General features: G+C 31.0%; 2 protein-coding genes across 4 annotated transcripts; one reads left to right on the top strand and one right to left on the bottom strand.

The window, feature by feature from the left end:
- The first annotated feature begins 1,423 nt into the window (after nucleotides 1-1,423).
- Nucleotides 1,424-6,110, top strand: LOC107990533 (zinc finger BED domain-containing protein RICESLEEPER 2-like). Of its 3 annotated transcripts, none has more exons than XM_017043983.2 (4): nucleotides 1,424-1,611; nucleotides 3,169-4,767; nucleotides 4,845-4,906; nucleotides 5,701-6,110. In XM_017043983.2, exons 2-4 carry the CDS (start codon nucleotides 3,762-3,764, stop codon nucleotides 5,776-5,778), a joined length of 1,146 nt encoding a protein of 381 aa, XP_016899472.2. In that variant the 5' UTR covers nucleotides 1,424-1,611; nucleotides 3,169-3,761; the 3' UTR covers nucleotides 5,779-6,110. The 3 variants fall into 3 exon arrangements, with proteins under 3 accessions (XP_016899472.2, XP_050940481.1, XP_016899473.2); XM_051084524.1 differs by having other exon boundaries at nucleotides 1,933-4,767; XM_017043984.2 differs by lacking the exon at nucleotides 5,701-6,110 and adding an exon at nucleotides 5,000-5,680 and having other exon boundaries at nucleotides 1,424-4,767.
- A 12,835-nt stretch (nucleotides 6,111-18,945) lies between these two features.
- LOC103485785 (sphinganine C4-monooxygenase 1-like) lies at nucleotides 18,946-21,867 on the bottom strand. The gene is made up of 2 exons (XM_008443484.3): nucleotides 21,245-21,867; nucleotides 18,946-19,658 (listed from the first exon to the last, which is right to left on the bottom strand). The coding sequence occupies exons 1-2, from the start codon at nucleotides 21,464-21,466 to the stop codon at nucleotides 19,119-19,121; spliced, it is 762 nt and encodes a 253-aa protein (XP_008441706.1). The 5' UTR covers nucleotides 21,467-21,867; the 3' UTR covers nucleotides 18,946-19,118.
- Nucleotides 21,868-22,145: the final 278 nt, after the last annotated feature.

Genomic DNA, 22,145 nt, shown 5'->3' with positions numbered 1-22,145 from the left:
TGATCCTTAACCAATGTCAAGAACCAACTCATATCTTTATTTTCAACAATCTTTAGAACATGTTGAACACTATTACTACCTATAAGCAACAAAACCGAAAGTTCAATACACGACTCAACTTGAATTTCAGTACGTATCAAGTTCACAAAAGAATCAAATGATGATATTACTTCATCAACCAAAACACAATTTGTTTTGTAATCCACATAGGACTGTTGCTCATCCCATTGACCACTATGAAAAACAATTACTGCAAGCTTAACCATAACTACAATGAACTGCAACAATTTAGGGAAAATAAAAAACACGTAGTAAGTATATCAGTCAATTAATACATATAATATAAGTATATCATACAACTGATATAAAAAACTGATACAAATTTAAAAAAAAAAAACAGAACCAAACAGAACCAAATCATGTTGGGCCGGGAAAACAGAACCAAATCGTAGATATTATGAACAAATAAAAGAGATGAGTAATAACAAATCGTAACCCTAATTTTAATAAATAATATACTAACTTGTTGTATGATATTAGGGCAAATACATACATGATTCTTTTGGACGGTGGACAAGAGGCTGAAGAAGACGAGGAGAAGAGAAGTCGGAAAATAGGAGAAATCGCGAAGAAGAACGACGCAGTAGAGAAGAAGAAAACGAAGAAAGAACGGTGGACAAGAGGCTGAAGAAGACGAGGAGAAGAGAAGTCGACAAATAGGAGAAATCGCGAAGAAGAATGCAATAGAGAAGAAGAAAACGAAGAAAGAACGGTGAACAAGAGGCTGAAGAAGACGAGGAGAAGAGATGTCGGCAAATAGGAGAAATCGCGAAGAAGAACGACGCAGTAGAGAAGAAGAAAACAAAGAATGGAGATTGAAGAAGAAAACGAAGAATGGAGATTGAAGGAGAAAACGAAGAATGGAGATTGAAGGAGAAAACGAAGAATGGAGATTGAAGGAGAAGAACGATAAAGAAAAGATCGAAAGAACAAGATAAAGCAGCAGAAGGGTAATTTTGTAATAATGAAAAAAATGAAATAAGAAATATCAACAAAAATTAAAAATTTGTTATATCTGCAAAATTGAAAAGATTGGTGCTGATTTTGCTAAATTATATTTTTATTTTGCCATCCAGTACAATTTCCCTTTTAGTTATGATTGATTCCTTTGGCAAAACTTGAAGATTTAAGTTAAGTGATAAATTTTCTTATAATTTAGATGATTTTTCGACCTCCGTTTGGTTAAGTCAAGGTAATTAAATTAAAAAAAATTGTTAATTTAATTTTAGATCTAATTGAGGTTTCGAATTAGTTTCAACCTTAAATTTTTTTGAATAATTTAAATTGGGAAATTTTAGAGTAAATTTTAGAGTAAATTTTATTAATTAAGTTATTGATTTTTACTTCCGTTTAGATGTATTTTGATTTAGTCCGGGTTTGACTTTTACGGTATCCTCCGATGTGGGTTTAGCATTTACGGTATCCTCCGGCGTGGGATCGATTGAGCTTAATTGTTGGTGGATCAATTGAGCTTTATCATCAGTTTGAAAGGCTGCCGAACAAGAAGAAGTAACCGTGCTGATTGGTGGAGCTTGACTTTCCGACAACAAGGTAAAATTTGTTTCGTTATTTTATGATTTGCTGGTTATTTTGCAATTTGTTTCATGAAATTGTTGTTTGGTTGGAAGGAATTTTGGTTTAATTTTGTTGATGAGTTTTGATTTCTTGAATCGGGTATTGTAGATTGAGGCTTGTTTGTGATTTTGTAGTTCAATTGTGAAGTAATTGAGATGCTATAGAATACTCTTATTTCTTTTATGGCAGAAGCTGTATATGCAATAAACTTTGCTTTTGAATTTAAATTTTGTATTTGAATTTTCTGTATTTGAATTTGTAAATGATGGATTTTAATTTACGTTTTGACTCGGAAAGTGAAGAGTAAGAAGAGGAGTGTGAAAATGAGAGAGATCAAATGTGGGGCAGAGGAAGCCATGGAAATGAAGAAGAGGGCTTACTCCGGCTCTTGTTCGATGGGTTTGTGGATATTTGGTGGAGAGAGGAAGATGGAGAAAGGTTTTTGGGGGGTGAGATTATGAGAGGAGATTCGATGGAAGTAAAAGACAAAAATGTCTGTAAAAAACAGAGAGAGAGGGTAATGAAGAAAGAAACGGAGTATGAGAAAGAAGAAGAATATAATGAGATGGTGATAATGGAGGAGGGTTGGGCCTTGATCTATATTTTGTTTTCCTTTTTCTTCTTTCCATTATTGATGTTTCAGTCTCTTTTGCAACTCTACTTTTTACCACAAAATATGTTATTGATTTTGTTAAACATTTAACCTTATTTTGGTGTATGGAATGGAGAATTTACATAAGAAAATCATAACATTAGCATGTGTATTACAAACCATTGTATTTTTCAAAGCCTATTATATTAACATGTTTTCTTAACATCCTTGTCTTAATTTCTTTTTTCGTTCGATCTTTCTTATATGTTTGTTTGGAATCTATGCTTCTTCTCTCTGTGCATAATCATCCAAAAAATTTAAATAAAATCATAATACAAAAATTGTAAAAACTAGAAAAGAAGAACTTTTATATTAATGAATTAAAACTAGAAGATTAAAATATCTACTTTTATATTTTGTTTTGCTTTATTTTTCATATACATATATATTAAACTCCCAATGAGGAGTTTTTGTTTGATCATTATTAGTTAAAATTTGTGTGTTTTTTCTGTGTGTTTTGTTTGATGATTATTAGGATGACTTCATTCTCTGTAGACGAGACTTCAAAACAAAGTTGTTCTAGTGCAGTGTTAGGAAAAAGAAAATTGGTTAAACCACCATCATCGGTATGGGAACATTTTATAAAAGTAGAAGGATGTGATCCTAAATATCCTAGGGCTGCTTGTAAACATTGTGAGACTTCATATGCATGTGATTCCAAAAGAAATGGTACCACTAATTTTAAATGGCATTTAGAGAAATGTAAGAAGCATGTAAATCCATTGAAAGATAATGTTGAAGGAGAGGGAGATTCTGAAAGTAGTTTGATGGCTACATCCTTCACTCAAGAAAATTATAGAACAATGCTTGCTAGTATGGTTATTTTGCATGAATTGTCATTTAAGTTTGTAGAAAGTGAAGGGTTTCACCAATTTTTTCAGGCATTAAATCCAAAATTTATGATTCCATCAAGAGTAACCGTTGCAAAGGATTGTTTTCAAATGTATATGAGGTAGAAAAGAAAGTTAAAAAATGTATTAACTCGAAGTGGCCAAAGAGTTTGTTTACTACATATACATGGACTTCTGTGGAAAATAATAATTATATGGTTATAACGGCTCATTTAATTGATGATGATTGGAACTTGCATAAAATAATTTTTGAACTTTTGTCAAATAGCTAATCATAAAGGAGATACAATAGGTCGAGCCATTGAAAAGTGCTTAGAAGGTAGGGGTATCGATAGGCTCTTTACTGTAATTGTTGGTAATGCAAGTTCAAATGATGTAGCCATTGCCTACTTGGTTAAAAAGGTTAAAGGCAGAAATGGGTTGATGTTGGATGGTAAATTTATTCACATTAGATCTTGTGCCGATATTCTTAATTTAATTGTAAGTGCTGCCTTAAAAGATTTGCATGTGTCTATCATTCGAATCAGAAATGTTGTGAAGTATGTTAGGTTATCTCCTGCTAGATTGCAAATATTTAAAGATTTTGCTAAAGAAGATAAATCTCAACAAAAAATTGTCTTACGATGGATGTTCCAATACGATGGAATTCTACTTTCACTATATTAGATGGAGCAATTAAGTGTCAAAAGACGTTTGAAAGATTAAAGGAGCATGACCCTAGTTATTTGCCAAATGACGATATTCCTACTGTTGAAGATTGGGATAGTGCAAAAGTGTTTGTAAAGTTCCTAAAGACCTTTTCAGGGGTAACAATGAAATTTTCTGCATCTATGTATGTGACTAGAAACATTTTTTTTTACGAACTTTGTTTGATCCAAGAAATAATTCGTGAATACTCATCGTATGAGAATGCACTATTGAGTCAGATGACATTAAACATGCAGACAAAATTCAACAAGTATTGGGGTATGACTACAAGTGAGAAGACCAATTTATTATTATATGTTTATGTAGTTCTTGACCGTAGATACAAACTCGCTTATGTGAATTATTGTTTTAATGAATTTTTAGAGAAAGATTGTACAAAATTATGGACAAATAAGATTGAAGAAGCATTTGGTCGATTGTGTGATGATTATTATATGAGAATGTCAAAAGAAAAATATTCACAAACACAATCATGTACGCCTATCGAAGGATTTGACTTTCAAAGTCAAAGTGAAATACCTTCTATCTCATCTAGTGGATCTTATAAGGAACGTGTTGTTGTTCATGATAGATTTAAACAAAGTAACAAAACATGTCTAGATGATGCTAAAACAGAGGTGACTCGTTATCTAGATGAGGCTCATATAAAAGATGAATATTTAGATTTGCTAAATTGGTGGAAGGTGAATTCCTCTCGATTTAAGATCATTAGCCAAGTAGTCAGGGATATGTACAGTATTCCTATATCAATCGTGCCTTCTGAGTTCGCCTTTAGCACTGGAGGACGGGTGTTAACTTCTTTTCGAAGTTCATTAACTCCTCAAACTGCAGAGCCACTCATTTGTGCTCAAAATTGGATTCAGTCTAAAACTTTGGATGACATGACTGAAGAAATTGATGGGGCTGAAGAAATTGATGAAGGTAATATTCTTTTTGAAGTACACATTTAAAATTTTCAATTATCCAATATAAACTAATAGTTTGTCATTTTGATCTAGAATTCATAAACATAGGAAAGGAGATGGAAGCTGCATTTGAGAATCTGAATAATGACTCTATGGTCTAAGACTCTAAATCCCTACTCTCAAATCTTCATTTACATTTTTTTGTTTTAAATTGTTAACTTATTAAATATTGAATCTTCTTTTTTTAGAGTCTTGAAGCACAGTGATAGAAGCACCTTGGGTTATACGAACAAGGTGTAACGTAGACAATAGATTCAATTGTAGGCAAAAGAGAATTTGACATATTTGAATAAATTTTTTGTTGCTATTGTTTCAAATGTCCATTTGTGTTCTAGCCTTATAGATAATATGAGAGGAAGAATGATGACAAAAGACCTTTGTTACAGAAATCCTAAGAAATTTGGTATGCAATTAGTTTGCATCTGTATACTTTTAGAAAATGCGAGAAGTAGTAGTTTTATGCCTCATAGATATGTTGGTATGTTGCAACTTTGTTTCTTTATCTCTAACCTTACTTTGGGAAGTTATTTTTTCTCAATATCGAGATGATAATTGTTCATGAAGTTAGGAATTAATGTCGTTTGCTAGATTCAGTTCTTGTAGGCCTCTTGCATCATTCCTAACAGGAGAAACGTGAAAATAGTTTATTTGAAGATTTTGAAGTATTATTTTTCTTCTACATTCTGGTTTTTGTTTAAGTTTTATGGCCACGATTTGATAATATCGCCCAACATATCGAACAACCTATTCTCAAGGCTAAACAAGATTTATCTACAGTAGAATATTATCACTGTATGTTTGAGTTTTTTAGTTTTTTAGAGTTTTTCTTTAGAGTTTTTTGCCAATATTATAACTATTAGCTTTCCTTTGCATATTTGAATTTTTGCAGAGATTCTTGGCAACCTTCTTCAACAACTTTGAAAGTCTTTTTGTGTTGCATCTTTTTGTACTTTCATGTAGTTCATGATAAATATTGTTCATGTTGTAATTTTGAAGAACTTTCATGTTGTTTAACTTGGAGTCAGTGACATTTTTCTTCTTTCTCTTCTGCTTTGCTTTTTTATGATACTCAAATACAGATATCCCTTTATTGTTTGTTAATGACTGTAGATGGGTCTTGTAAATAATAACAGTAATTAAATTAAATTAGAAAAAACGACTTGACCCAATTGTGGGTCAGGTCGGGTTGGGTCCTGTTACTAAATTAACCGCACATTTCGGGTCAGGTCGGTTTTGAAGAAAACCCAAACCGAACCCGACCTAATTATACCCCTATGTAATATACTTGTACATTTACCATTTTCAATGGTTTGTGGATTACTTTATTATGTATGCATTAAACAACCACAAGACTAGAGTTTAAGTCAAAAGTGGAAGTTTGTTGGGTCTTATGTCCTAAAACTCATAGGTAGTAAGTGTAATCCATTGATTGTTATTAATAAAGTATTGTTTTTGTAATTTCAATAAGTGTTATTGATTATGTTATAGTTTTGTCTTAATAACCTAAATTATATAAACTAACATCCTAAGTCATCCTATAAATCTTGAACTATAAGTAGAAACATACAAGAATCAATGTTTAAAATACAACTAAAGGGTTATAGTATAGGGATAAAGTTGGGTACCTTATCCTAGTAATACTATAGATGCTGGCACTTTGTATTTAAAACAAATGCAATGATCCAACACGTTCGTGTTAGTGACATGTAAGTGAAGGTATTTTGTGCAATGAATTTGCATAAGACTGAACCATGAAATAGTAACCGCTAAATGTAACTTCATTGACTAGTTACGTTTGTATTTCAATATGATGACCTAGGCAATTTAATCTTAATCTTGAGTGTACTATGAACACTTGTTCATGATGGATTACTTTGATTTGTACAAGTGAGAATGACCAGATTATCGACTAAAGAAGCCTACCATTTTGAGGACAAACCCAAGTGAGGCGTTGGGAGCATAATTATAAAAGATGAAATTCACTTCTTACCAACTTTAGGGTAAGTAGATGAGTGCTCCATTAAATAGTGTCTTCAAGACTTGAACAAAGGGCTCTTCCTTCTCTATAGCATGAGAGGAGTTTCTGTTTATTGGTTGGACCATAAACAGGTTGTTCATTAGAGGAACACTGATATTTAAAGACTAAGAAGTAACCTAAGGGTAAAATGATAAATTTACCTAGTTAGTGTTACAAACACTTGTGAATATCTAACTCGTTATTGGTCTATAATCATGATACAAAAATATATCTATAATAAAAAGAGTTCAGCTGTTAGTCTTTAGTAGAGTGTACAAAGTTAACGAATATTGATTAATGCGGTTAATAAGTTTAGGCAATTAATCTCATATCGTTGTAGCTTCTAATCTGTATGTCGATTAGGTCTCTTTCTTAGCTCGTAAAGAATAATAAGGTTATTATATCTTACATGAAATTTAAATCATTCAAAATCACTTAGATGATACATTATAATATAAAGTTTATATTTTGATTAAACTTTATAATATAAATTTAATTTTGAATTTGATTCAAAATTAATTTATGAGTCTATAAAATAGATATATCTTTAAAAATAGCAAAATATTGAAGGTTAATTTACACAGATAGAACAAACATGAAAAATATTTATGGCCCATTTAATTAACAAAAAAATGTCTATAAAGTCGCTGTTGTTTTTCATAAATTCCAGATGTGCCTTTGTTGGTTTTGAATTTCCTAGGACAAGTATTGAATTCATGCACATCTTCTTCATTTTATTACTTCTCCTTTTTCATATTCCTACTTTTTCTTGTTCATGCTTTCTTCATCTTCTCTTCCAAAATTTCTTCCTTGTTAAAAAAAGAAAAAGAAAAAGAAGTTGAGAGATGACAAACGTTTGTTATCTTTCTTCTTCTTCTTTTTTTCACAATATGATTGTTTATCAAGATCTAAACGATCGTGTACCAATATCTAAACAACTTTTGTACAAGATTGTGTATCATGATCATTTAGATTTGGTACAAGATCATGTACCAAGATTGTTTAAATTTGGTACAAGATCATGTACCAATATCATTTACCAATATCTAAACAATCGGTCATCTATCCCAAATAAACAGAGATAGACCATTATCAATGTCTATCCTAGATAGATAAGTGATAGATTCAAACGATCTTTTACCAAGATCTAAATGACCATGTACCAATATCTTAATGATCTTTTAGACTATATTATATGATCGTTTAAATTAGAAGTTTTTTCTGCATACCTGTGTGACCGATTAATTGCGGGGTACTTTTGTTATTTCATGTTGTGGGTTTATGGGATTTTTCCTTTTTCAAAATTATTCTATAGGTGTGAATCTTTTTGCATTTTGTTCTATTTTTGAAAAACCCCCAATATTAAACTATTTACAAAATATAACAAAATCCTTCAAACTCTCTATATCTCATTTAAGTTTTATATATATATTGTAAATAGTTTCAATTTTTTGTTATCCATAACAATTCCCTTATAAAATTAAGGAATAAGTTCAAGAATTAATTTAATGTAAATTAAATTCATATTAGTATTATAGTTTATGATTAAGGGTTTTTTTTTCAAAATTAAAATAAAGCGCGAAAATATTTACACCGTATAGAACAATTTTCAAAAAGGAAAAAACACACAAGCCCATAATATGGAATAACAAAAATACCCTCACAATTAGTCAGCCACACATGCATGAAAAAATGATTTTGTACCTAGTCTAAACGATCTTGTACCCAATATAAATGATCTTGTACCAAGTCTAAACGATCTTGTATCCTTGTACCAAGTTTTAACGATCTTATACCTTGTACCTAGTCTAAACAATCTTGTACTAAGTCTAAACGATCTTGTACCTAATCTAAACGATCGTGTACCCAGTCTAAATGATCTTGTACCTAGTCTAAACAATCATGTACCTAGTTTAAATGATCGATTAGTGATAGTGGTATATCTCTGTCTATCTGGGATAGACAACGGATTGTTTTGATATTGTGACATGATCATTTAGATTATGTACCAATATCGTTTAGATCTTGTATCGAAAAGAAAAAAAATAAGATGGGAGATAAAGAAGAAGGAAGAAATTTTGGAAGAGGAAATGAAGAAATCACAAACAAGAAGTGAAAATTATGAAGAAGGAGAAGTAATAATATGAAGAAATTAATAATAGGAAGAAGAGAAGAATAAATCACATAGAAGAAAAAAAATGAAAAATCGTTCCACAATAATCAAAATCCAATAAGAGCAAATATGAAATTTACGAAAAAGTAATTGGTTTCATGGACTCTGCTTAAATTGCTAACGAACCGTAAATATTTAGCACTTTTGTTATATTTATGTAAATTTACCGTATTGATAAATTCTTTAATTTTATTTTATTAAATTAGATAACCCCTCATTCGTTCAGGGAGAGTGGCGACATAGGTAGTTGCCCTTTTCTTAATGTAAAAGCACACAAACATTTTGTGTCATGTATGCTTTGCAATTTTTTAGAATCTGCAACCTCTCTCACAAAGCAATTTACGAAGAAAATATTCTCCCCAAAACAAAGTTCTTCCTTCCCCTTTTCTTCCAAAAGTCTCCTTGCCAAAGAAACATAGCTAGCAGACCCATTGACCATTGGAGGTATTCTTCTTCGCTTCAATTTATTCATACTCATATGAATCTCTACACAATGTGATGTCTCTAATTTTTCTTGTGGTCATGTAATTTACATCTTCCCAAGAACCAAAACAAAAGTGATTACATGCTTCCCTGCGAGATTTGATCCCATCACTCCAATCTCAATCAACATTTCATTGATCATTATCATGTCGTGTTTTGTTGTTATTATTTTAATTCATTTCAAGTATATTATTAGTATATCCACGATACATTAACACTCGTTAAATATAAAATTGCAAGTATATTATTAGTGTTTTATGAGAATTACATAACTAGTTGGTATCATAGTTGTAAGTAATTTAACTACTACCATATCATCTAGCTGTTGTTCAATTCTAATAAACATAAAAAAAAAAAAAAAAAAAGTACACATATATTTGATGTTTCTCAAGGATAGTAAATCACTTAATTATCTGATATACCTAAAATGAAGGAAAGATTTAGAGAAAAGACCTAATTTGACTAGAAAATTTCACAAATATCCTAAAATAAGATTATTATTTTTTTACTTGATTACGATTTCACATATTTTTAGGACAATCTTAACCTTATCATTAACATTAATTATATAAGTAATTTAAAATTAAAAAGTATATATTTCCTTATTTACATTATATTTATCATTATTATCTAAATTATAACTTTCTTAGTTATTATCTTAATTAATGTAAAATCTTAATTATTAATGAAACAGTGTTACCTTATATAATTTATTTTCATTTAGCATCAAATAATATATCTTTTAATATGGAAACAATTTTCAAAATAGCTCTTGATTAATTCAGTATTAAATCTTTCATCTTAATTCTTCATCAGCCGTATAAATCATCTTAATTCTTCATGAGCCGCATAAATATCTTAATTCTTCATCCGTCACTGTCAACTTCTTCAATTTTCTCACCGTTAATTGTTGCAGTCATCCAATTCTTCTACATCCACTTTCTGTAGTCATCTAATTCCTGTAATTTCTACATTCATCCAATTCTGGTACATCCGTTGCTAGCAAGTTATCGAATTTCTTCACCAATTCCAATACATCCAGTTTCATTCTTCACCAATTTATATTTCGTCCATCACCGATTTCGATTCTGTTCTTCACATAATCTCAATTTATTTCGTCCTTTCGTTCTCCTCATACATCCGGTTAGTTGTCTTCCTCAATTCGTTATATTTTTCTGTACTCCATTACATCGTAGTATTCCTAGAACGCTTAACCTTATATTCCAGAATATTTGTTTTCGACATATATCACTTTATATATATAATAATACATATATTTTTACATACAGTCGCCAAGGAATATGAATTGTCTGTTATGTGAATTAGTTTATATACCCCTTCATATATATACAATAATGCATATAAATTGACATACAGTAACTGATGAATATGATGTGTGTTCTGATATTTTTTAAATATATACCCTTCATATATACAATAATATATATAAATTGATATACGGTAATTGATGAATATGATAAGTGTGTTCTGTGATTTTGTAGATATATACCTCTTCTTATTTACCATAATACATATATATGGACATCTAGTAACCGTAGAAGATTATATGTTTTTTCAGTGATTTAGTATATATATACCCCTCCTTAATTACAACATAAATTTTTAGTGACATATATTTCTAATATGTTTTTGGCAGGATGGCCAAAATTGTAGTCTACTTCGATGCTTTTGCAATGAATCGAACAATTACATTAGTTTTAGTGTGTCCAAAATTACAGTTAATGAACATATGTGCTATAAAGAATTGTACACTAGCCTTAGATCCAAGTTAGACAATTTTATTGATATGAACAATATTGATATATACCTTTGCCTAAGTCCTATAGAATGGGTTAAGAAGGATTAGGCTATGACGAATGATAACGATGTTGAATGGGTTAACCATATAATAACATCGAATGTTGAGCAACACATTGCCTTATTGTACATTATGTTGGCCTTTTATCGATTTGTTTGGGTTTATCGTCGTTAAGTTCTTTTCAAACTGAAATTCATGATGATAGGGATTGTTTTTTAGAAAACATAGATATCTCTAAGGTAGATTCCAACTTGCATTGAAAATCCATGACATGTTTTCAACCAAATCTTTGTTCAAACAGTGCATGCAAGCCATTGATATTAGAGACAGTTTTCAATACATTTCAGTGAAATCAAACAAGGAAGTTTTGATTTTATAATGCGTAATTGAAGATTGCAAATGGTCCTTGCGTGCTTCTTGTTGTATTCATGGGGATAGGACATTATAGGTTCTTACTACGTTGGATTCTGAACATACATGTTTAATAGATGTTCCATTAACAGATCATAGATAAGTCACATTTACTGTTATCAAGGACCTAATTAAGAATTAGGGGTGTAAACGAGTTGAGTTGGGTTGGGAGACATTCCCAATCCAACCCATATTTTCAGGTTGGTTGGGTTGGCAACCCGAATAACCCAAATTAAGTTTACAATCCAACCCAACCCATATTTTTGGGTTAAGTTGGGTTGTCGGGTTGTTTTTTTTTTCTAAATTCAATTATAACGTCTATAAAGTTCAAAATTGTTCTTTTTCTAAAAAAAAAGTTCAAAATTGTTGTACATTTAAAATTTCAAACATCCATCAATTTATCAATCCTCCAACCCAAGACCCAACCTAACCCGAAAAAATCAAAATTTTAAACCCAACCCAACTCACATTTTAAACTAACCCATATGGTTGGGTAGTCCGGGTTGTCGGATTATTCGATTATTCGATTATTCTTACACCCCTATTAAGAACAAAATAAGTTTAGCTAGTTCTGAATTGTCAACTCCTAAAGATATAGTTCATTACATTCGTGCTGAACATGGTTTAAGCATATCTTACCAAAAAGCACGACGTGCACGTGAGGCTGCATTAGATGAGATTCGAGGATCTCAAAGAACTCCTACAAGATGATACTCAAATTTTCTTACATATTGGAACTCAACAACCCAAGTATATTAGCAATATACATGTTCATATATGTAATTATTTTTTCGTCATTCTTTCCTTACCATTAATGTACATATTTTTCGTGTTCTTAGGTTCTGTTGTTGAATACAAAATTGATGCCGATGGTAGATTTCTATACTTCTTCATGGCATTATCTGCTTCAATTTCTGGTTGGCAATATTGTCGTTCAGTCATTTATATTGATGGAACAAGTTTGAAGAATAAGTACGATGGTACTCTTTTATCTACTTCCACACCTGATGTCAATGATCAGATATTTCTACTAGCCTTTTGTGTTGTTGATTTTGAGAACGATTCATCTTGGATCTGGTTTTACAACCAATTGAAGAGAATTATAAGTGTGCGAAATGAGGTTATAGTATCTAATATGCATAAAAGTATATGCAAAGCCATAGAGATAGTATTTCCCAATATTGTTCTACATTGCATGTGCCTTGTTCATTTACTTAGAAACCTGAAGTTGAAGTATAAGAGAATAGTCCATACCGTATTTCATGCATGTGGGAAGACTTTTAATATTGTAGACTTTGAACACGAAATGCGATTGTTAGAATCTTCTGCCAATGGCATACGTGAGGAGCTTGAATCCATTGGTTTTTCTAAGTGGTCTCGTGCGTGTCATGATCACTAATATATCTGAGAGTTGAATTCTGCCATGCTCAAGGTTAGGGAGTTACCAATATGTTCCATGCTTGAGGTTTTACGAATGATGTTGCAAAGATGGTTTTTCGAATGAAGAAAGAAGCTGATATATTATCAAGCTACAGATTTTACAAAAACAAATAAAGGTATATTAAGGGAACAGATTGAACGTAGTCGATCAATAAAGGTATGCTCCATTTATATATACTTACGTATTCTGCATATACATCATCATATTGAATATATACATTATATAATTCTTTTGTATATTTGCAATGTAGGTTAATCCGGTTAACAACATGAAATACTAGGTCATAGATGGAACCTCCCAATATGTGGTTTACTTACCTACAAAAGTTTTGTAGTTGCAAGATGTGAGATATATTGGAAATACCTTGTACACATGCATGTGTTGTTTTCACCATGAAACATTTGTCAATTAAGTCATATGTCTCACCTCTTTACTTGAACAACACTTTGAGTTCAATATATAAAGGAGTAATAAATCCCTTAGGCGATCATCGACAATAGTAAATACTTGATGATGTTATGTCCATTGTCATCCTCCCACCGAATGTAAAACGTGCAGTTGGTCGATCGAAGAAGATTAAAATTCCTTAAAAATAGAGTTCAAGAGACACATTAAATGTGACCGTTGTGGACGTGTTGGTCATAACCGGAAGAGATGCAAGTTTTTCTTATTAAACTAGATTATTCGTTATTTATTATGTTTTTTACTTTTAATTTAAATTTTTATATTGTAATGTTGTTAAAATTTAAATTTCAATTATAAATGATACTACATCCCAAACATACATTTCATACATTACAACCATGTTCCTTTAGAGAAATAAAGCATTCAATTTATAAAATCCTCTAAACAAAGTACATTTTTGTAGCCGTTACCAAATAAAATATACACTTTAAAAGTTGGTCATTCAAATCACAATAACATAATAAAACTAACCAAATTAAAAATTTAAAAGTTGGTCCTTCAAATCACAATAACATAATAAAACATTCAATGTACTACAAGCCTTGAGAGATCAATTTAAAAGTTGGTCCTTCAAATCCTTCGCTACTAAACTCTAATTTTTCCATTTTTGGCTTTGCCGATCAAAATTTCGTTGTGATGGGATATCTCATTATCCTAGAATGTAAAGTTCCTCTCCTCATGCTCCTCCTCACAACTTGTTGATAAGTAAAAATATCTCTACCTCGAGTCTGTTATTCCAGTCAATAATTAAAATTGTACATTTGCTATTACGCCATATATATGATCAACATTTAAAATATACATACACTCATTGTAGCACTCTTAACAGCTACAGGTTTGTGAACAAGTGCTTTTTCCATTTTTTTTCTCCTACATAAAGCACATTAAATGTAATTTATAATAGTTTCAAACTACATATAAATTAAAAAAATAATAACTATATTTACCACCATACTTACCTTTATTTTTATTGCTTCCTTTTTAGTCATGTCTACTTCATTCAGTAGAGTAGTGTTATATACTACATCATCAACACAATCATTTTGTCCTCCCTGACCATCTTGATAGTTAGTATGTAATATACACAGTCATAAATTAAAATATACAGTTTTGTATATATGTAATATACCTCTTGTTCTTCATTTTCATCTTAATTTTTTCCATCATGATCATCATTGAAGTTATAGTGTAAAATATACAGTTATGAATATACATTAAAGTTGTAATGAAAAATATACATATACATATATATATAATATACAGAGCAATACATAAACCATAATATACAAAGCAATACAAAATCTACCTGTTTTCCTTCACTTTCATTTTTAGTTTGCCCATCCTGATCATCAGTAAAATGAGTATTTAAAATATACAGTTATGAATTGAACTACAACGACAGATACATATATGTGTAAAAGGCCTACTATCCTTTATCCCCCCCCCCCTCCACTTTCTTCACCATTATTTCTATCACCTTGACCTCCATCATTATCATCATTCTCATCCCTCTGTATGTTTTCATTTGGTTTCACTGTTGCACTTTCCTTCTCTTTCAACATATTTTTCAATCATTCAACCTTTAGAAGTAGTTTGTCCAATTTCACGTTCAAAGCTTAATGGTTGGCCATCATTAATTCTTGAAATTTGAGGAAGTATTCAGAAACTTCCACATTGGATTGCTCACCTTGTCGTGAGCATTCTCCTTTCTCAAATCTTTCATGAGTTTCCTCTATACTTTCCTTTTCATCGAACGTGCTTCGTTCCACGAAATCATCCTCATGAAACATGGTCTTTTATTAAAACTGTTGCAAAAATGACATTGAAAAATTAGTTTAAACTAGTTATATGTACATATATAATATTCACAGTAGTTATACAATATACAGTTTGTGTCATCAAATCTGTTCATGGTCGAAGACCCTTTCTGCAAGGTTTTTCCGTTATGAGTGGCTGTCAACTACCCAGTTTAGCATGTAATGCTTTTTCTCATCAATTCTTTACACACAGAACATTGAAGAACCAGACAATAGTGGAATGCATTCGTATATCCATACTAAAAGAGAGAGAAGGCAAATCCAGAGATGCCAACAGCTAGAGTATAAGGGTTTTTTTTTTTATTGATTTCTTGATAGAATCTATTAGGACATTATACCCTATCCTTCCCCATGGATACACATTAAATTATTTTTCATCACCCACCAATTTGATGTGTTCTAAATCTATATCAGTTATGAATTGTTTACCAGTAGAAAATTCTCTAGGAAGTATATTTTCATCATTTTCACTTTATCTTCCTCCTTCCATTTTTTTGAGTCATTAAATAAAAATAAGACCCTTGACCTTGGGGTAGGGTCTTCATTCTTGAAGTACTTTAACAAAAAAATTTCCTTCAGCTTAGAAATATCTATTGTTGGCAAGGGACCGCAATTTAGACCCATTATTACCTTGAATTCCCTAATACCAAATTTGGCTATAGTTCCTTTGAAGTTAAACCACAAATCGTCCTTCATCAATGTACATTGACGTCTTATAATGTGGTATAGAAGTTGACTCTGGAATTTAGAGAATAAAATGTCTAGGAAATTACCAAAAGACGAATTTCTAAAATCTTCGAATTCTACAGTATTTAGTTTTCTTTTTATATTCTTAATGACCTCTAGTCTTGCATAGATGTTTAGTTTTTGTACCCTTGACCATTGACTCTTTTTCAGGATCAATGGTGCACCCTACAAACATATTTTGCAGGAGAATATCATTCTATGTATACTTAATATATAATATTACATCATGACACTAAGTATATTTCAATAACATAATCACTACCTCAAAAACATCCTCTATGTTAGCTGTTTTTTCCCCCTTTTTTTCTCCTCAGTAGATTTTTGAAAGAACATTAGTAACATAGATTTTAAATTATAAGAACAATTTTCAGTGAAAAATGAGTGCAGTTTACTGTTCACAAATATTACATACATATATTATATATATCTTTTTATTTGAGTTCTTTCCTCCTTTCTTCACATGTTTTGTTCCTTGTTTTTCCATCTTTGGTTTTTTATCACTTTTTTTAAGCTTCTTAGTATTATCCTTCTTCTCTTCCCTTCCTTTAACCACTCTCTCTATCTTTCTATTCTTAGATACCTACACTTCATATAAACAATTAAAAGGTTATATTAATGTAAAGTTAGTTTCTTAAAAACAAATACAACTAAATTTTACATCTCACGTACATTTTCATTTTCACTTGCCTTCTCTTTCCCCTTCAACACAGATTCGAACAATCTTGTTTTGGCAATCGGTAAATTGTTCTGCAAAAAACAGAATACCATTAACGTACAATTTCTTAACTCATTATTTGTATAATAAACCATTTTTAATCCATACAAAACATAAATAAACATCATCAAACTCTGATGAATCGTTAAGTGGTACGTCATATGATGTTTCTCCTTCATTCATGTACAAACAAATATAATAAAAGCATCAGCACATAGCATATGAAATATATACTTTGGTAAATTTATAATATACTTACTGGCTTTGACTGCTTCCCTTTGTCATGTTTGGCATTTTTTCTTCCGGTGTTTCAAAGACAACATCTAATTTCATAAATTTCTAATCCTGGTACACCACATTCTGTGTACCTGTAGGTCCTCTTAACTCTTGTTCATCATCATCTGGATATATAGTTTGCAGTGGTTTGTACTGAATTGGTTCTTCATATCTATCTTCCTCCTACCATATATATACATATTATTTTTTGTTTAACGATTTATACCATTCCAAATACACCTTTAGAAACTTAAAAATATACCTCTGTATTATCGTCAATCAGAATTAGATCATCCTTGTTTGATTTAATATGTTTCAACCTTGATCCTAGGCATCTTTCCCTTCGACGCACCATTTCTTTTCAACTACATATACAAATTATGATACAATATAAACTACCATTTACGATATTATGATTTTTATAGATTCCAACTTCAATGTTTAAATGGAAACATAGTTGGACTTCAAAAACACCATAGCCAAACACTTCTTGTTTCTTTTCAAAGTTGCATTTTAAGATTATAAACATTTAAACAAAATATATACAACATGTATTACTTAATTTGTGGCTTTAAGAGAAAAACAACATTTTACATCCATCGATTTCACAGTACAGATCATCAATGTTAATAAACCCTAAATGCTTCTTCAGTCTCATTTTCTAAATAAAATAGTATGAAGAAGACAGCTGCAGACTTTAAAGAAATACAATATGATACAAATATACCCCATTTTATTTCATTTAAGAAGTATAGAAATAGACTCATCGTAATGAAAGCTTGCTTCGCAACACAAGGTGAGCTTGAAATGGTTGACGATTAAAGATTGGGAAAGACGAAGAATGAAAAAAGGATGGTAGTTTTCACCTGACAAAATGCAATTTCCTTATACGTGCAAAGATATTCCCCTTTTCATGCGTTTAATGTCTCCAAAACTTCCCTTTTCAATTTCTTTTCGTTTACATTAAAGAATTATAGGTAATAAGGTAAATTGGCCCATTCTTTTGTGAAATAAATTAGCCCATTTAGGACTTTTATGTAATATATTAGGAAGAAAGGCCAATTGTGTAATATCATATAGCAATTTAGGTCATTTGAGCTAAAAGCCCAAAATGAAGTATCTCGATGGTCTGTATCTATATATGCTCAAAGTTATCACTCGACTAAGGTACTTGATATTGAGTATATCGTCAACAGACTATTGATATATTTCATTAGGAGTATCTGTAGATTGATACACCTAAAATGAAGTATAACAATTGAAGGATAGTATTTTGGACTTTTGACTTTTGTAATTTTTATTATTTTTTGTTTTTATTTTTATTATTTTTTGTTTTTATTTTTTTGCTATGCATACAACAAAGAAAATGAATGATAAGTTTTTTTACCACCTCTAAAAATGATAGTCATGTCAATTATCGTTTAATTAAGTTTAATTTAACTATTCTAATTACTTCTTGGAAGTAATTAGTATGAAGTAATAAAACTTGTCAATAAGCTACACTTGTCAAATATCCAACCCATAAATAGGAGGACAATCATTTTGGAACTGCTTAGTTTTGCAAAGAAATTAAGAGATTATTATTTAAAGGAAAGAACACGTTTATTTGCTTGATTATGATGCATCATCAACCTATCCATCATTTACGACGACCTCTTAACAAATACAAGAAGCTATGGATTGGATTAGATCAACTCTTGAAAAGTCATCACAATGATTTTGACTAAAATAAAAGCTAAAAAATTATAAATTTTAGAAAAAATATATATATATCAAAACACAACCTAGCTCATCTTTAACTCATATTTCAAATCTATGTTAGGGAAGAGAGGGGAAATGGGGAAAAAAAGTATAAAAATGGCAACAATAGGAGTAATATACAAATTATATAGTTGTGGGATACAAATAATATAATATAAGCAACTGATTGCTGCTTACGGTATTTATTCAATCTTTGGTCGTGCTTCAAAGCCGCCGCCTGCTCTCTTCTCCAAGGAGTAAGGCATATAGGTACCAAGTATTCTATCCCATGTAACAAAGAAAGGCTGTGAAAAGTTAAACTTGCTGCCGTATAGTTGATGGTGGACGTCGTGATACGCAGTATTGTTGCGAAATAAGACGTGGAAGAGATTACCAGGCAGCCATAATCCACAGTGATCGTCTACCGTCTTAATAGTGGCAAAGGAAAAGAAGAAGATGGAGACTCTAGGAGTCATACCAGATGCTAGAAATGACAACGCCCCACCGACTGTGTCAAGCAGTAGACCTTCCACTGGATGATTATACAAAGCCCCAAATGCATATGGAACAACAAGCCTATGGTGCTGAGAATGAATGTGTCTGTACAGAAACTTGTTATGATGCATGTATCGGTGTGCAAAGTACTGCCACGTGTCTAGAACGAACATCGCAGTTAAAAATTGCAAAACAACCATTGGCCATGATTTTGGAACTGCATTGCTTCCATCATCATTTCCGGTCACCTGAACATAACAAAATGCAATTATAAATTCAGAGACCAAACTCGAACTTAAGTGCAGTACAGACACCCCACATAATATCAATGACTTATGCCAAATTTAGCATTGATTCCTTTTCTTTTCTCTATTTCAAAAACAGAAGTCACTGAGTTAGTTTACATATATTCTGAATAATCTCACAAGACAACCACCAAACTCTAGAATTTTACGAAACCAGGATTTCTAAGATGTCCCAAATAGGTGGCATCTTAGTTTGAGCTTGTATGCTCAAAACATTGGAGTTCAGGACTTGCCACTTTGACCACAGGGACAAACCGAACAATTCATTGAACAGCACTTGGATGAGGTTAAGAATAACAATAGTTTCAGTTCAGTCTACAATATTTCACACGAACAACTGCTAAACTAGTTTAGCATGGGACTAAAAAGGAAAAGTAACTCGATGGATTAGAAGCAATAGCAACAACATTACAAGAAATACAAGCAAAACACCACAAAATTAAAGGGAAGTTCAAGATTTTTTTTTTTTTTTTTTTTTTTTGCCTAAGTTGGTGACCTCCAACAGAGTGCCGATGCAGAACACAAATGGGGGGATTGGTACTAAAACTTGTGAATAAACATGTAACCTAAGATAAGTAGACAAATCGAAAGGATAATATACTTGAAGGAAATGGAATTTAATTTACAAAGAGAACAAAAATATCATGTTGTTCTAGCCCATTACTTTCTAGTCCAAACAATCATCTCATAGGGAATATTTAGCCATGGAAAAAGGGTAATATGCAAAAATTTTGTTCACGTCTATCTTGAAGTTAAGTATTCACCAAAAGCCTTCCTCGTAGTGTTCAAAACAAAACATACTTACAGTCAAAAGCTAATAACCAGATTTTGTCTTTCAACTTCTTTAACTTGGAATCATTAACTCCTCTTATCTTAACTTAGAATCGTTAACTCCTCTTATTCTTGAACCAAATTAAAATTTTCCAATTTCCATCTAAATTATTTTGATGTGAAAATGTTTAGAATTTGGCTCCATCAATTCGAACTAAAGTAACAAAATATTAATTTCACTTTACAAAAGTAAGCAACAAATCTTGTTTAAGAAATACAACAGTTGTAATTATAAGAAACCGAAAGTTGATAATAGGTCAACAATGATATTGCTTCTTCACTCCCCCCATCGAGTGTCTAGTCTGTTCTTGTCTAAATCAAAATTTAGAACACAGGTAAACAGAAGAGAAGTAATTATTTAGATTTTGTCAAACTCAATAGGTCCACAAACAACAAAACCCACAACGAATCGTATTTAGTCTAGTAAAACTATAATCAAGATGTACCACAAAGAGCTGATAAACCAAGAAAAAATCAGGAAGATCAAATAAAGAGTTTCGCCAAAGTCTAGAAGCAAAATAGAATCTCAGTTGAAAATTTTTAGGGCAAGTTTCACAAACAATTAGAATCAGAAATGAGCTTAATAAGAACAAAATTAAGAAAGGCCGGAAGAAGGACGATTAAGAATTGAAAAAATAGGTAAAAGAAAAGAAAAGAAAAGAAAAGAAAAGAAAAGAAAAGAAAAGAGAGAAGGTAACCTTAAAGAGGATGATGGCGACAATAGCCTGAATGAATTGTTGAAAAAGAACGCCCCGAACAACAGTTGATTTAGAAACCAAGTTCTTCTCATCCTCATCTGTCTTGGAGTGCAATCGATAATTGTCAAAGAAACCAAGAAGAAGGTATAAGCCAGAATAGAACCAATAAACGAAAATGGGGACGAAAGTACCCAACAAATCATCGGAGATGGTGAATTCCATAGAAAAGGGAAAGAGGTAGAGATTTTAGAGATTGGAAGAGAGAAGCATAAATCCCCAAATCAGAAATCTGGTGGGCGTTGGGAAGGAAATCGGGAATAACCTTCCCACTCTCAAGAGAGAATTTTTTTTTTTCCTTTTTTTATTTTCTATTTTATTTGAAGAAAAACAGGAAAGCAATCCATAATTCACAATTTTTAAATTACAATAATTCAAATACCCTAAATAAATAAAATATATTTTTTTTTTTTTTTGTATTTCCGTTGACCGATGATACCAATTACCAAACAAGAATCCAAATAAATAAATAATTTCAAAATCCCCCTCTCTTTCCTCGCCTCCACTGCCCCATCTCTCAAACTCAATTTCCTTTTTTTCTTTTTTTCTTTTTTTCTTTTGTTTCTTCTCCATTTTCGCTTTGCAAATCAATGTGTATGCTTATATTACATCTTTAAATTTCTCTCTCTCCAACAATTATTCTCTATATTTAAATATCATACATTGTTCATCTTTACAAATTATTTTAAATCATTAAATTGTTTTAAAATATACCAAAATTTAACCTCTCTATCTACCATTTTTGTCATTATTCAAATAAATAAATAGTAGTCTATGACATATTGTCATTTTTTGTTTTATTTTAAATATTTTTGTTTATTTTATTATATTTAAAAACAATCCA

The sequence above is a fragment of the Cucumis melo genome, chromosome 5 (assembly GCF_025177605.1).
Source record: "Cucumis melo cultivar AY chromosome 5, USDA_Cmelo_AY_1.0, whole genome shotgun sequence".
NCBI lineage: Eukaryota > Viridiplantae > Streptophyta > Magnoliopsida > Cucurbitales > Cucurbitaceae > Cucumis > Cucumis melo.
This window is presented reverse-complemented; position numbering and strand designations above follow the sequence as displayed.